Consider the following 16,107-nt stretch of genomic DNA (forward strand, 5'->3'; position numbering starts at 1 on the left):
CCAAGAAAAACTGTACCATTGTCTGCAGCATCACTGCAAAACACTTGCATCACCCTGGTTACCAAATGCAGGATTATTATAGGCACTGGCATTGCCAAAGTTACAAAGTCCAAGTAGTACCAGCCACAATATATTTAGCCTAGAATAAACTAAATTGATGGCCAAACCCTGAGAATAACAGCCAGACATACATAGCTGGCTTATTAAATGGAATTGTATCATAACTTTCTCCATGCTCTATGGCAACAAAGGGGAGATTTTCAAAGGCACAAATAGGAATTATTCCACCTCTCAAGATTGTTGTTTCTCCTAAAGCTACACCTGCGGGAATCAAATGACTGTATGATAGTCTCAGGTTCTGAGTATAAAAAGTAAGTTTCTAGCCCTCACGATTGCAGAGGAAAGCTTGAATATATGAACAGGGTGCCCCCCCTTACAGATGTAGGAAACAGACAACAAAAAGAACTCAATGTGCATTTTTAATCACGATTTTAAGCTGTTCTGGTGATTTCTTTTTGCCTTCTTGACTTATCGTTTATTGAACATTAGGAATTGGCAGCAAGATTCCCCTTTGCACCTTTGAACATCGCCCTCCAGACACTTCCAGGAGAGTCTGAGCAGACTCAAACTCTGCCAGCACCGCTGGCACCACACAAGCCGCTCTCGTAGTGCCATACCGCTTCCCCAGAGTCTGTCAGGCCTTGGCTACATTGGCACTTCACAGCACTGCAACTTTCGCGCTCAGGGGTGTGAAAAAACACCCCTGAGCGCTGCAAGATACAGCGCTGTAAAGTGTCAGTGTAATCAGGGCGGCGTTGCTGGGAGCGCAGCTCCCAGTGCTGCACGCTCCACCCGTAAGGGATGTGGTTTACGTGCAGCGCTGGGAGACCTCTCTCCCAGCGCTGCTGCTCTGACCACACTCACACTTCAAAGGGCTGCCACAACAGCGCACTTCTAAGTTTCTAGTGTAGCCAAGCCCTTACGTCGAGGCTTGGCTGACGGATATAGGCGAGGCGAGCGCTGGATGGTGATTGGCTGGCAGTTGCCAGTGGCTGCTGTTGACTGGCTGATGGCAGAGATCTGTTGGAGGTTGATTGGTGGTTGGAAATCGACTGCCGGATGTTGATTGGCTGGTGGGTATCGGTGAGGGTTACTGTGTGATCACAGGGTAAAGGCCCTGGGTCAGCACCGCAGGTGGCGGGGGGTTACCCCTCTTGGCGCCATGCTGCTGGGCGCCTTCACGACGCTGCTGGGGGCGCTGCTAGTGCTGAGCCGCAGCCCGATGCTCTCCTGCCTGCTCACGGGCGGCCTCTACCTAGCGCTGCGGCTCTTCAGCCTCGAACCGGTCCCCCTGCAGCGGGCCCAGCACATTGTGCAGTCCCGCGGCACCGCCGCCCGCATCGCCCACCGCGGCGGCGGGCACGACGCGCCCGAGAACACGCTGGCGGCCATCAGACAGGTCAGCCATCGGGAAATCCCCCTGCCAGCTCCCCAGGGACCTCGGGCATGCCCCCCTCGAGCCCCTCCCCCTGCTAGTACACCCCACCTCCTCCTTACTGAGCCTGATGCACCCCACACTCTGCGTGCCTCCAGGAGTGATCCCCGCCCCCAGAGGTAATGCTGGCTTCGTGGGGAGAGCCCACCCTTTCCAGCAGTCACCAGGCACATCCAACTGACCCCGATGCCTCTGCCTTAATCTCTGGGAGTCTGGGACCCCCCAGAGCCCTGTCCCTTTGGGTGCTAGGGGTTACAGTTCTTCACCCCCTGGACCATCTACTTTTTCTCTATCCTTGGCTTCCCTGCCCCCCTTTCCTCCTAGAGCCGTACCTACCTGCCAGGGCCATGGTTCCCAAACTCTTTACTAAAGCCACCCACCGGCTGTGTGTTTTGCGATGCACCCTCTACCCTGGCACTGCAACCCTAATCCCAGTCTGGTGGGGAGGGGTGGCCCTGGAAGTGGTGAGGTTGGAGAGTGAAGTGGGTGGCAGTTTCTGCCTCATGGGGCTGGGCCCTGCTTCCTGGCTTGGCGACCTGGCACATGAAGTCACAGCGCCATTCAGGAGCAGCAGTAGACCAAATTTGAGTGAGTGGCATTGGGGCCTAGTGCCTCTTGTATTTGGCAGGGCAGTCAGCCAAACAAGAGCGGCACTGCTACTCCATGTACCAGGTTGCAATGCCTAGAGTGGAGAGCTGGGCCCAGTGTTGCAGGACATGAGCTCCCATTGTGGTGTGAGTGCATAATGGGCTTATTCCCCAATCTCTTTCCTCACCTTCCTACTGGGCTGGGAGAAGTGTGTGTTTGCCTAGGTCCCTGTGACCCATCTGGAACTTTACCACAACTCACTGGGTCATGACCCACCCTTTGGGAAACACAGTTCTAGGGGTCTTCTCAGCTGGAGATGCCTCCCAACTTGAAATTGTCAGTGGTGGGGAGATACAGAAAATTATGGACAATATGACATTAACAGATGCAGGGCTATCCCAGCTGCTGCCAGGATGATAGCAGGGCAGGCTTTCTGCTAGTCCCACCAACTCCAATTTTGGGTCATATTTGGAATAAATAGCTCTACTTGCCTTCTCTGCTTTCAAAGCAGCAGCAAATTAAACTGGATCAAATTCCTGTCAGTTTCACTGCCTCCCTCAGAGGTCTGAATAATAGAAACTGAAAAGTGGTTTGTTTTCACTTTGCAATTCTTTGAGAAAGCTATGAGCAGCAGAAGTAGGTGTGTGGTAAATACTGTGTATTACTCTTTGCTTTTAAATCAGTTTGGCATAGTAGCGAACAGAATAATCCAACTTTTATTTTGAATTGGGTATGACAAAACATTCTAACAAAGAGATGCCAACAACTTAAATGGTAATTTTATAAAATGTATTAACCTCTTTGGTAAAGAATACCTTCACTTATCAAATTATGAAAGGGAGGAAAGTAGCGGTGGTGGGCACATCTGATGTTCCTATAAAACATGCTTTGGGGTTTCAGCCAGCAACCCCCCAAGGGTTAGGATAGGATTTTTCCCTCCCAGTTTTCTGGCAGATATATCTCCTCCTCCTGCTGCATCATGGATGGACAGCTGGAGATGGGACAGTGGGCAGGATGGGCCAGGGCTCTGACCTGGCACTGAGTATTCTGTCACTTTCAGGTGTGTAGCTGGCTGGTTCTTGCTCAGATGCCCCAGTTCTAACTGACTGGCATATGTGGGATTAGGAAGGAATCTTCCACCAGGTCAAATCTGCAGTGACCTTGCGGTGTTTTTGTTTTCCTCTGCAACATGTGGGTCACTTGCTGAGATTATCTGGGTATACCTCATTTAATAATTTTGTGCCACTGCAGTGGCCTCAAGCACTGAGGCACCTCAGTCCCTCCTATGTGGGAATAATTTAATCTCCTGTGGGTCTCATTTACTTGGTCTCATTTCCATTGCTGGATTTTGTGCACAGGTGCTGCTGGTGTCCTTTAATATACAGGTGTTCAGACTAGATGATCTAATGGTCCCTTCTGGCCTTACACTGTTTGACTGACTATATTTTTGTTTTAAAAATGTAATAGCAAAATTTATTTATAGGAATATCTGCAGGGAGTACACATCACCAGAAATCAAATCATAGCAGTAAAATTCCACAACAATCAAAATTTCAGCATTTACTGTTATCCATTTTTAAAAACCATAAACAAATTGTTGCCTGGAATCAAGCGAAAAATTGCAGTTAAAGGTGTGATAGATAAATAAAAGACTACAAGCTTTACAAATGGGAGTTATTAGTACAAACTAATCAACAAACCATAGGGATTAAGTAGAGCAGCTAAAATGAAACAGAGACAATAGGGGAGTTAATGATTCACAAGTATGTGTATAATAACTGTAAATATAGTAAACATCTGTTGCCCAAAACAGTCTGGAGCAACTTGGTACACGACAATGAATTTGGAAATTACAAGATACATGCTGTTTACTATTCTAACATCAGCGTTGTTCAGCTACTTAGGCTACACTTCTCCCCAGGGAGATAAAGGGAAGGAAATTCTGGAAGTGTCAGTAGTCAAACTCTCCTTGCAAAATATCTCAAAACATCTCTGCGATTGAGCTACCATGTCCTGTAAATATAAGCCCAGCAACATTTAAGTGTCATAAACAGGAGATGTGTACAAAAGGCATATCTTTCTGGGAACGGGGAAGAGAAGGGATGAGCAAAAGAAGGGAAGATGGACTAGTCAAAAGCAAAAATTATGCATGTATTCCACCCTCTGTATTGTAAAATTCAGTCTTAGGATGTCTTGGGCTAGTTGTTCTCTAGCTCTTTAAGGGCTGTCCTAAGATTGGGCAAGTACTATAAAACAAAGAAATAAAACAGGATCATTCTAGATCAAGGGTATTCAGACTTTTCATTGTGTGGACCATCTTCCCGCTTAATCATAATCTTGCCTCATCTCGTTGGTGACTGTTGTATAAAAGTTGTATGTGTACAGTTAACATTAAGATCAAGGTAGCTCTCTGATTTTAAGAACTTGCAAGTGTACAACAGAATCTGATCCCACTATCTCCCAGTTTTGTGGAGAAGGGTACAAATTCTGATCACTTACCCACAGGCAACTAAAACTTGTAATCTAGTAGTCCATCTTGAAAACAGTGTCCTGGTTTTCTAGTTTTGATCTTGTCTCAACTTAAAATAATTTTTTTGCAGATATGATTATCTGAAGTCTCCATTGCTCCTTCTGTTTTGGACTACTGTGCTAGACTCTTACTTCTATTCTCTTGTTTTCATAAAATCAAGTGGGTACCAGAGAATGTTACATTTGTCTTTGTTTTCATGTAAATCAGAATGCCCTTGCCACCACTATCTTGAAACTGAGATTATGTAATTTATTTAAAATTCAAGAAAAAATTACCAGCTGCTATAAAGCTTTTTCACAAAGTTGTTTTTTTTTCCCCCAAGGAGGGAGAATGGGGGTTTGTTCCACTTTAATTTTACAATAGAAATGTCTACGATCTCAAATACTGTGTTGGATGAACAGATTAATTCAGTCTATATCATCAGAGAAAGAAATATTGTATGAATTCTATATTTAAAATACCTGGTATTTGATGGACTAGGAATTTTTTTTCAGGGGAGAAAAAAAAAACACAGTGTGGGATCCTTTTCCTGTGCTGTTAATAACAATTGCCCCATATGATGCCTGCTATGCATGTTGGAAAAGTAAGTTGCCAAAATCTCTTCTATTACATGTCTTGGTTACTTGGCCCAACATAACTGGTTTCCATCATAACTCAGCCAAATTCCCACAAGTCTGGACTGCTTCCCAATTAAGATTCATTGCCCTGACTAATTTATCCTGATAGGGTTATCCTATCTAATTTATTTACTGTGGCTAGGCCATGGGTAACCAGGACATCGCCCGCTGGCTGTGGGATAGAGATAGGGTTGAGCTCCTTCCCTTCACATGTACTTTTGCTCAGCAATTTACCATTTGGAGTATAGGACAATCTTCATATTAGATCTATAAATACAGGACTCATAAGAATTTAGCTAAAGCCCACTGTGTTCTGTGGGCTGACAAATCTTAGAGAATATTAGTAACCTGTAACTGTATTAGAACTGTATTCTAACTGTATTAGAATACAAAGTAAGCATTGTAGCACCCATCTTTATACTTAAATAGTTTTTCTTTTTTGTTTTAAAGGCAGCTAAAAATGGAGCCACAGGCGTGGAGCTGGACCTTGAATTCACTGCAGATGGCATTCCCATTCTAATGCATGATGATACAGTAGAAAGGACAACTGATGGGTCTGGGAGTTTACGTGATCTTACGTTTGAAGAAATTAGGAAGCTTAATCCAGCTGCAAAACACAGACTATGGTAAATGATCAGCAACAGTCTGCTAATACTTCTACTCATTTTTGAAAATTGTTTCTACAGTACCAAAACATCCATCATAAATAAAATTTGATTTTCACTCATCCGTGACTAAAACCCCCTTAAAACTTTGACATGCATGTGAGACACCTTGTTCTATGTTGGAGGCAGATCAGAATCTGTCTCCTTACCCCTTCTTGGAGTGGACCCATGAAGCAGAACTGAGTGATTTTGATTTTAAGGATGAGATTCTCCAACATGTAATGCATAAGCAGTGTTAACCTCCACTTAATCTTGACCAAACGCTTTAGGACAGGGTTTGGTCTCAAAAATTTCATATGTTGGGACTATTGCTACTTTCAAAGCTTGCTGGGGTAGCTATTTCTAACATGAATTTTATTGACACATCTCTTAATTAGATTAGCTTATTTAAATGAGCATGTATATCTTTGTATGAATGGTGGGATGACTCATTTTTTCTAAAACATAAGGGTTATACTGTTGGAAAGGAATTACTTGGAGTTCTAAGAAGGTCTCAGATAAGACCTTTGATCTTGACATCAGGTGTTAATTATCTCCATTCTCACAATATGTAGGCAAATAAATATATACACTTCCTAGAATATTTACAAGAATAAGTCTCCTAAAAAAAATAGATAATTCAAAGTAACATTTTAAGAGGAGCTCCTTTAGTTTATGCATTTGTTGTATTTAATATAATAGACTCTACACCTTGGCACAGTTCAAATGGAATCTTTCCTTCCTCTTTGTTCTTGGAGTTCTCCTGGATTGGATGTATTCCACTGAACTCTTCATACCTTTCTATAGGAGAGATTTTCGAGGTGAAAAAGTACCAACTTTGAAAGAAGCCGTTATGGAATGTATGCACTATAACCTCATAATCTACTTCGATGTCAAAGGCCATGCAGATCAGGTATTGTTGCTACGTGCTTCACTCACCATTTGATTGGATTGCTCCCATTGACGTCTATAGCACTACTTCCTTTAACTTCAGTGAGAGAGGTCTTGGCCCTGTTTTTGCAGAAAGTTAAGTTTGGTTTTATAAAACTGAGACAACTTTTTCATGCTTCATTCTTTCTGTTCCATTGCACAAGGGTGCTGACAACCATAATTAGAATGTGGCTCACTGACATGTTGGGCTCTGCTAATGTCACAAGCATGCATTGAATCTAAGTGAATGAATAACTGGGTCCTCCCTACCACCTATTTGTGTGGAAGAAGAAAAATCATGATGGGCTGTCCTGCTTGTCTGTAGTTGTTAGCACTATGACATGGGGTACTTTTGGTAGGTAATGGTTTGCTTGTTTATAAACTATATAGTTTGTCTGACGTGATATATAGAAAAAATGTTTTCTTTCAAAACCGAACCACAGTTAATGATGCATACGCTTTATAGCAATAGACCTCGTCAGGGGTTATATATCTCTTAGTGCACTTCCTGGCTATTGAAAGCCTTCTGCATGAGGCATGCACAGAATGATAAATACTGTACATCCTTTTATGTTGCAATCTATGAATGTTGCATAACAAACAACGTCTACAGCCCTTGAGCTGTAGACAAACTTAAATGCTGCTTTCCTCTTTCCCCTTTCTAATTCCAACCCCTCAAGGAAAAAAAAAACGCACTAAAGTGGAGTCTTTCTGTATTTTAATGAACTCTTTTTAAATTTTACCTATGACTACAACGTACGTTATATGTATTTATATTTCCTTGACAGGCAGTTGATGCCCTAAAACTCCTCTATCTGGAATATCCTCGTTTGTACAACAGTAGCATTGTCTGCTCTTTCATACCAGAGGTCGTCTATAAGGTAGATCTTCCTAAAGGCCTATTTCGCTGTTTTAGTTTTATGTACACCATGTCACAATCACTGTAATATGATGAGTATACTCTTGTGGAGAAGTGTAACTCCAAAGTACATGGGGATCATTCTTAAGTAACTGAGAACACACTTAAAAGTAGGTGTTGAAATGAGGGGAGGACTTAAGTATTCGACTCTCAATCCTCATATACCCCCTACTCACCACTGCAACCTTGTCAGACCCTTCCATATTGATTAGATAAATCTTGAATAACGCTCTTCCTCCCCAACTCCAGGAATTACACTGATAAAGGTTCATTAGCTTAAAATTGACACTAAGTGATATTGACGCTGAGGTGCCAAGGTATCTATCAACAGTTACACCTGTGTCAGATTATTATGGAAGTTTAGAATACATTCAAATAAATGGTCTCCTAATTCCCATTATTTGTCAACCCCTTCCTCCATGTGCATGGTTCCCTTGCTCAGCTGTCTGTTTCCCTTTCCTTCTCACGTTACAGAATCATAGGTATTCCTGAATTTGTTTCTCTAGTTTTGTCCTCCTCCTTTGAGTCCTTTTTGTTGTACCTTTTCCTTCTTTCCTTGCTTCTTCTTTTGCTGTCTCCTCTCTCTCTCTTTACATACTGGTCTAAATGAAGTAAACTTCTAGCCTCCTAAACAGCACGCTAAGCTGTATTTATACAGAGACTGAAGTTGGTTGACTTGCTGATACTGACAAGTATACATTAACTTCTAGCAAGCCAGAATTTGAGGCTGAGGACCCTACTTTACTTTCCTTGCACACCCATAACTCCCATTGACTTAAATGGGAGTCTTGTGTGCACAAGCAATGCAGGATTCAATGCAGGATCCACTTATTCAGTGAAGGGATTACCAAGGGAAACAATACAGGCACTTACAATAAATAGTTTCAAAACCAGGTTAATCATCATCTTGGAGGAAAAAGAACTCTGCTAGAACTGCAAATTCACAGATTAGTGCCTCTCATTCCTTCAGGTTCAAATGTTCCTGTTTGCAAGTCCGTCTAATCTAGAGTGTAGCCCTGGAATTTTGGCATCATCTGCTAAGTACAATTTTCTCACCTTGGTCTTCCAGATGCGGCAATCTGATAGGAATGTTGTTACAGCATTAACACACAGGCCCTGGAGCCTTAGTCATTTTGGAGATGGGAAGCCTCGTTTTGATTGCTTTTGGAAGCACTATGGGTATATGATGATGGACATCATTCTGGACTGGAGCCTGCACAACTTCTTGTGGTACCTGTGTGGGGTTTCAGCTTTCCTCATGCAGAAAAATTACATTTCACAGTAAGTGGTAAAGCATAAATTTTCAGGAGGAGCTAATGTAGCCAGAGGTAATCATGTAATAAAATAGGAAGAGGTAAGATGGGACCATGATTTAGAAGAGTATGATGTACACGAACAGCAGAATCTCTGAGTGTACTGTATGCTATTTTAAACAGGTCTCTTATTCAATAATATATGCAATTTATTTTTTCATATTTATGTGTCCTCTCCATTCACATTTTTACCCCCAGTGCTACACCTTAAGTTAAAACAAAGGAGGGAAATTTGTTGCTGTTGCCTTGTTTGTAAAGGGCTATTGTAGAAAGGTGGAATGAGGAGCCTGGTCCTGCTAGTGAAGGCAGGGGGCTGGACCTGATGACCTTTCAAGGTCCTTTCCAGTTCTATGAGAGAAGTATAGCTCCTTATTAATTAATTAAAAAACAGGCAGATGGTGGGCCAGATGCAGACCTCCAGATGCTTTTGAACAAACACCGAAGTCTTTTTATTTACTTATCGTTATTTTATTGTTTTCTCTGGAGTCTGGACCTTGACTATACTTGGACCTAGAAATTTGGACCTTGACAAAAAAAAAAAATTGACTACCCCTGCTATGGAGAATGTATATTGTATAGGAAAGCTCTTTGCTTTAGCCTGTGTTCATGCTAGCCTTGGTCTTCTCCTTACAGTATCTTTGTTCTTTACAGAGAGTATGTGAGGCAGTGGTCTTCACGAGGCATTCAAGTGATTGGCTGGACAGTGAACACATTTACAGAAAAAATGTACTATGAGAACGTCCTTGAGACCAGCTACATCACAGACAGCTTGGTGGAGGACTGTGATCCTCACTATTAGACTTGCACTGTATGGGAGTGCAATATGCCATCCTGGTTCATGCAGATCTGAGTTCAGCACCAAAGAGTCCAAAGATGCAAAATGAGGCTGCATACATAAGTTGGGTTTTTTTGCTTGTACTGTATGGTTTGATCTTAAATCATAGCAAACCCCTCTGTCACACTACTAGGCTGAGCCACAATCAGCATTAGTGCTGAGGAGAAATGTTGCGTGCCTCTGCTATCAGACGAAATTGCTGTATGGTCTAAAATGATCAGTTGTGATCAACTGATTTGGTAACTAGTAGTACAGACAGGTGGCTTATAAGTCATCTAATCAAACTGTTTCTTTACTTGATTTAACCCTTGATTTTGTCAACAGCAGCTTTTGAATGCCTAATTTTAAACTGTACATTAAACAATCTGCTCCTCAAATAATAGTGTAGGGTACCTCTACCGCAATGTTAAAGAGCGGATAGTAGGTGTATTCCCATACCATAACTTTGAATACTATATGGTCAGTTAATATTAGAGAGTGAATATACTTCACTGCTGCAGGCTGGAAAGGATGGATATTCTGTACTCTTACAGTATGAAGAGACTATAGCTGTCTCTGGGTTGGGCAAATACTGCACTAAAACCTTGATGGCTGGTGGGTAAACTTGAATATCTCCTTTTTACTTCAGTCTTAAACCTGACTTTAAAAAGGGGTGAGGGAGGCTAGAAAGGTTCTTCCTCCTAATGATACTGTAGCTGAATCATTCTTCTTAAACACAGGCTGTGGAGCTGCTGTTAGCCAGAGGCGAAGCAGCAGCTGAAACTTTTTTTTTTTTTTTGGGGGGGGTGGGGGGTAGTTGTTGCTGCTAAACTGTCTGCACAGATAAATGGATAGAAGGGCTCTGTGACAGGGTTTTGGCACTCAGTGGTTTGAGCATCGGCCTGCTAAATCCAGGGTTGTGAGTTCAGTCCTTGAGGGGGCCATTTAGGGATTTGGGGATTGGTCCTGCTTTGAGCAGCAGGTTGGACTAGATGATCTCCTGAGGTCCCTTCTAACCCTAATAATCTATGATCTCCTGGCCACCCTGGGATTAGCTCTGCCAGGTGCTGCACCCTCCTCCCGTTCTCTTTATCCATCTTCTCTCAGCCTGCAGCATCTGTCTCTTGGAGCAGCAGTTTCTGGTTTTAGGCTTGGCCCTCCAGCCAGGTCACTAAGTTCCTCTCTTTCCAGGGAAATCGCAGTCCTTTCGGATCAGCTGTCTGTCTGTCTCTCCAACATCCTGTGTCACTACCTGGTGACTGGTAGGGGAACCCAGGCTCGCCCACTACGCTGGGTTCGAGCCCAGGGACCCTATAACATGCAGCCAAGGCCTATACTGTCCTATCCCTTGCTCCTGTTTCCCTGGGCTTCTTCCTACAACCCTTCTCACAGGAGTACTGCAGACTACCTCCCTGCAGCCCCTTCTACTCTCAGTTCCTGGGCTTTATAGGTGCCCCTCCCGTTCCTATACAGCTGGGCCTGGTTTAATCAACACCTGTCCTTAGCTCCTCCTGCAGGTGTAGCCTGGGGAATTAATGGGCCTGCCTGGCCCTCTTAACCCCTTCCAATCCTGTCTGGGGTGGACATCTTTTTAGGTACCACCTTCATCCCTAGGCATAACACTGCTGTGGCTAGCCTCTTGGCCCTGGTACCTCCCTTTCAATCTCAGTCCCTGCAGCCTCTACCAATTTCTTCCCACAGGAGTTTGAACAAATACAGCTGCTGTTCAGCCAGCTGTTTCAGATAGTCTTTCAGGTACCAATGTGCCTCCCACTGTCTCTGTGGGTTCTCCAGCACTTGCCTCTGCAGGACCTGGATTTGTCCCTGCTGTTTATTAGTCCCCTTCTGCAGGAGTAGTGACTCTAGAGTCCAGCCTGGGTGGTTACAAGGGCTTTCTGTAAAAAAGGCTTCAGCATACTGAAGCTCCATCGTCTCTGCCTGTCTTTCTGTTATGGCTCTCCACGCCCCCTTGTATGGGGGTGAACACCTTATGCATTCCTTTACAGTCCACTACAGTATCTCAACCTCTGTTTGTATGTGAGTCATTTGTTGCACAGTCTTCATCACAGGGCCTTGTACCAGGGGCGATCCTTTGCCCAGCCCCTTGTGATGGAGTTCCTTCACCACTCATGGCCATTCTGGGGATTAGTTCTGCCAGGTGCTGCAACCTCCGTAGCATTCTTTCTACCCATCTTCTCCAGTCTGAAGCCTCTCTTACTTTCAGAGTGACAGCTTCCAGTTTGTGGCTTGGCCCTGCAGCCAGGTCACTAAGTTCCTCCCCTTCTGTGGAAATCACAGTTCTTCTGGACCAGCTGTCTAGCTGACAGCTCCAATGCCCTGTGGCAGGTAGGTGAACCCAAGCCTGCCCTCTACACTGGGTTCCAGCCTAGGAACCCTAATAACATGCAGTCAAGGCCTGTATCGTCCTAGCCCTTGCTGCTCTTTCCATGGGCTTCTTCCTACTTATCTGGGTTCACACTTTCGTAAAAATCAAAGTGGTTTAGACTTGTAATAAACAAGTCGGATAGTTCAGGACTAGTTTTATAATGTGGCAGGTATGCATCATCTATTATGAGTAGCATCCATAAGAGTAGGTTTGATTCTTTTCCTAATGGATCAAGACCTACATTAATGTTGTTCTTATGAATACCACTAAATGATCAAACTGTTGTAGCTGTACCCTGGGTGGGACCTGTAGGTAGAGGAGAGATGTTATGAATGGCACAGATCTGCAAGAAAGATGTGTGGGGATAGAACTACTGTAAAATAAGGGTGGTCTGATTTAAATGAGAGAGAGCACAGTGAAAATTAACCAAGTGTCAGTTTTATTCCTTGCCTCTAGAACAAAATGTCACTTCTACATCATTTAAAAGTAGAGAGACTTAAAACCAGTTGTTTACCTGCTGTTGTTGACCATTGAGGCCTGGTCTACACTACACATTTAAACTGAATTTAGCAGCGTTAAACCGATTTAACACTGCACCTGTCCACACAACGAGGCCCTTTATATTGATATAAAGGGCTCTTTAAACCAGTTTCTGTACTCCTCCCCGACGAGAAGAGTATGCTGAATTGTATTGCATGCGGATTAGGGTTAGTGTGGCCGGCAAATCGACGTATGGCCTCCGGCGGTATCCCACAGTGCACCATGTGACCGCTCTGGAAAACGATCTGAACTCAGATGCACTGGCCAGTAGACAGGAAAAGCCCGCGAACTTTTGAATCATTTCTTGTTTGCCCAGCGTGGAGCTCTGATCAGCACGGGTGGCGATGCAGTCCCAAATACAAAAAGAGTCCACATGGACCGTAGGGAGATATGGATCTGATCGCTGTATGGGGAGACAAATCTTTTATCAGAGCTCCGTTACAGAAGACGAATGCCAAGCATTTGAAAAAAATCTCCAGGGTATAATACAGCGTCCACAGCACAGTGCTGTTGACAAGCGTAACGGAAGCCAAAGAATCAAATGGACGCTCAGGGAGGAGGGATACAAAAGGACTCCAGCGTCCGACAGTCTCCGAAAAGCATTTGCATTCTTGGCTGAGCCCCAATGCCTGTAGAGTCAAACACATTGTCCGGATGGTTCAGGTATAGCTCGTCAATTTACCCTCTTTCCCCCCCCCCCCCCCCATGAAAGAAAAGGGGAAAAATCGTTTCTTGACTTTTTCAGTGTCACCATATGTCTACTGCATGCTGCAGTGGACACGGTACTGCGGCACTGAACAGCAGCATCCTCTCCCCTCCCTCCCCAGTAGCAGAGATACATGCAGAAGACTGGTAGCCGTCCTCATCATCATCCGTGAGTGCTCCTGGCTGGCCTCAGGTGAGGTCTGCCAGGGGTGCCTGGGTAAAAATAGGAATGATTCCCGGCAGCTGGTACAGAATGGCTGGTAACCGTCTTCATCATACAACTAGGGGCTGAGCTCCATCAGCCCCTCCTTTCATGTCTAAAGAAAAGATTCTGTACTATCATAGCAGCAGGATGCTGGGCTCCTTTCCCCCACACCGTTTAATGTCCTGCCTGGACTATCATAACAGCTGGAGGCTGCCTCCTCATTTTATCTCACTAAAAGTCAGGTTTGTTATTCACATTCTTATTACTTCATCACACAAATGAGGGGACACTGCAACGGTAGCCCAGGAGGTTGGGGAGGAAGGAAGCAGGGGTGGGGTTGTTGCAGGGCACCCCTAGAATGGCATGCAACTCATCATTTCTGCGGGATCTGACACAGAGCGGCTTGCTCTCTGGTACACTGGTTCCTAGTACACTTGCGCCATATTCTAGGCAGGACTGACTCTATTTTTAGATAAAACAAAGGAGGGAAGACCAGGGAGTCATTCCATTTTGTCTTTGTGCCCTGGCGACCTCAGCGAAGCCAGCCAGGAGCACCCATGATAGCAGCAGACGGACAGAATGACTGATAACGTCATCTCATCGCCAATTTACAATGGCATGGCAGATGGTACAAGACGATGATAACCATCTCTGCTACCTTGCAAAGGCAAATGAATGCGCTGTGAGTGCGTGGCAGACCGCCTCTGTCAGCGGCATCCAGTACACAAGACGGACAGTGACAAAAGGCAAAACAGGCCCATGGTTGTGTGGGTAATCCAGGGGAAAAGGGTGGGAAATGATTGTCTGCGGTTGCTTTCACGGAGGAAGGAATGAGTAACAGCACTTTACCCTGAATCACCCGCGACACTGTGTTTGCACCATCATCACCTGGGATCTCAACCCAGAATTCCAATGGGCAGGAACTATGGGATAGCTACCCACAGTGCAACGCTCCAGAAATCGACGCTAGCCTCGGTACATGGATGCGCACCACCGAATTACGGTGCTTTGTGTGGCCGCGTGCACTTGACTTTATACAATCTGTTTTACAAAACCGGTTTTTGTAAAATCGGAATAATCCTGTAGTGTAGATGTACCCCGAGATGTAGCTGAACATGCTTTACCAATAAATGTGTAATTATGTATTTTCAGATACAAAGGGTAATCGCATGCTTTAGCATGCAGGCTAGCCTCTTGCATTAGAGTTCCACCTTTCCCTGTCCATGACCCCTGTCATCTCAGATACAGCACTGCACAAGTGGCTAGTCATTTTCTTGCAACTCGGGTGGTGGGAATTGAGTAGTATTCCCTGTCAAAGCTAGAATAGCAAACTAAGAGGATCAACTGACCAGTTCACTCTCTTTTGTATTTAAATGGTGCCTGATACTCATATGCTATGTCACTGTTGGGTGAAATCACTTTCTTCATAGGCTATAGCATATCTCATATGATCAATCAGGGATTAAAATCTACCTCAATAAATTAGGTAAAGTCACTGTTTTGTGCTCAATAAATAAGTGTATACAATTCTATAGCACGTGACTCAAATGAAAGCTGCATGTAAGTTGATTAAAGGAAGGATAGGCTCATATGTGGTCATTATAGCAGCAGAAAATAGTGACTAATTGTGTACTGTATCTGTGATGGGGCAGTAGATTTAAAACAAAAAAGTTCCCTGCTTAGGAACTTCTATGAACTGACCAAGGCTGCTTATTTTCAAGAGTTACTCTCTCTCAGTCTAACTGGCCTGCCTTCAGCCTAGTCCTTGTTCAAGCCAGCCATTTGCACAGTGAATCAAAGGCTGAAGTCTTAAGATATCTCCTGGAGAGTAACATGGCTGGTAACAGTATAGACATGTATGCGCTCAATCCACTTTTAATAAAATATTCTTTTCAAGTGACAGTTTGTCCTTTTGTCTTTCATTCAGAGGTCTGTAGAAAACTTAACTAATGTGAAGCAGAAAGCTTCCTTTTCCCTATCCAAGTTACTAACATGTAGATACTTTTACATGGATTCTGCTGTAACACGTGCCTCCTCACTAACTACTCCTAGACTGCGACTAAAGAAGCTGTACTAATCTGATCATTCTAAGGTGAGCTGATATGAGCTATTTCATCTGGTAGCCGACCTTGCACTACTTTCTAATTAAGTCATTGAGCTGAATGGCAGTAAGTGGAAAAAGACTAGTCTTCTTTTCTTCTGCCATTATAAACAATGAACGTCCAAATATAGCTTGCTCCACTGAAGGTTGTCTGATGCTTTCCTCCTGAAGAAGTATTTTGAAACGCTCCCTATCTATGCCATAACTGTAGTGGACAAGATCATTCTTCTTACAGAACCTGTACTTCAGGTAAGAAGTTGATGACAGCAGATAATTTGTATGATGGTCTCTTAACAGAGCAGTACCCTAGCAGAGTGGAG

The 16,107-nt window shown here is 44.0% G+C and overlaps 1 protein-coding gene across 2 annotated transcripts; it reads left to right on the plus strand.

The window, feature by feature from the left end:
- The first annotated feature begins 1,177 nt into the window (after positions 1 to 1,177).
- GDE1 (glycerophosphodiester phosphodiesterase 1) lies at positions 1,178 to 15,586 on the plus strand. Of its 2 annotated transcripts, none has more exons than XM_032800186.2 (6): positions 1,178 to 1,459; positions 5,681 to 5,856; positions 6,682 to 6,787; positions 7,593 to 7,685; positions 8,793 to 9,004; positions 9,688 to 15,586. In XM_032800186.2, the coding sequence occupies exons 1-6, from the start codon at positions 1,223 to 1,225 to the stop codon at positions 9,833 to 9,835; spliced, it is 972 nt and encodes a 323-aa protein (XP_032656077.1). In that variant the 5' UTR covers positions 1,178 to 1,222; the 3' UTR covers positions 9,836 to 15,586. The 2 variants fall into 2 exon arrangements, with proteins under 2 accessions (XP_032656077.1, XP_032656078.1); XM_032800187.2 differs by lacking the exon at positions 1,178 to 1,459 and adding an exon at positions 4,388 to 5,196.
- The last annotated feature ends 521 nt before the right edge of the window (positions 15,587 to 16,107 follow it).

This window comes from Chelonoidis abingdonii, chromosome 9, assembly GCF_003597395.2.
Source record: "Chelonoidis abingdonii isolate Lonesome George chromosome 9, CheloAbing_2.0, whole genome shotgun sequence".
NCBI classification, from domain to species: Eukaryota; Metazoa; Chordata; order Testudines; family Testudinidae; genus Chelonoidis; species Chelonoidis abingdonii.

Bases quoted from the DNA above. Each gene is read 5' to 3' on its own strand.
- GDE1 (XM_032800186.2), top strand. From the start codon at position 1,223: ATGCTGCTGGGCGCCTTCACGACGCTGCTGGGGGCGCTGCTAGTGCTG. The intron at 7,686-8,792 runs GTAGATCTTCCT...TTGGTCTTCCAG, and splicing joins TACCAGAGGTCGTCTATAAG to ATGCGGCAATCTGATAGGAA. The intron at 9,005-9,687 runs GTAAGTGGTAAA...TGTTCTTTACAG, and splicing joins CAGAAAAATTACATTTCACA to AGAGTATGTGAGGCAGTGGT.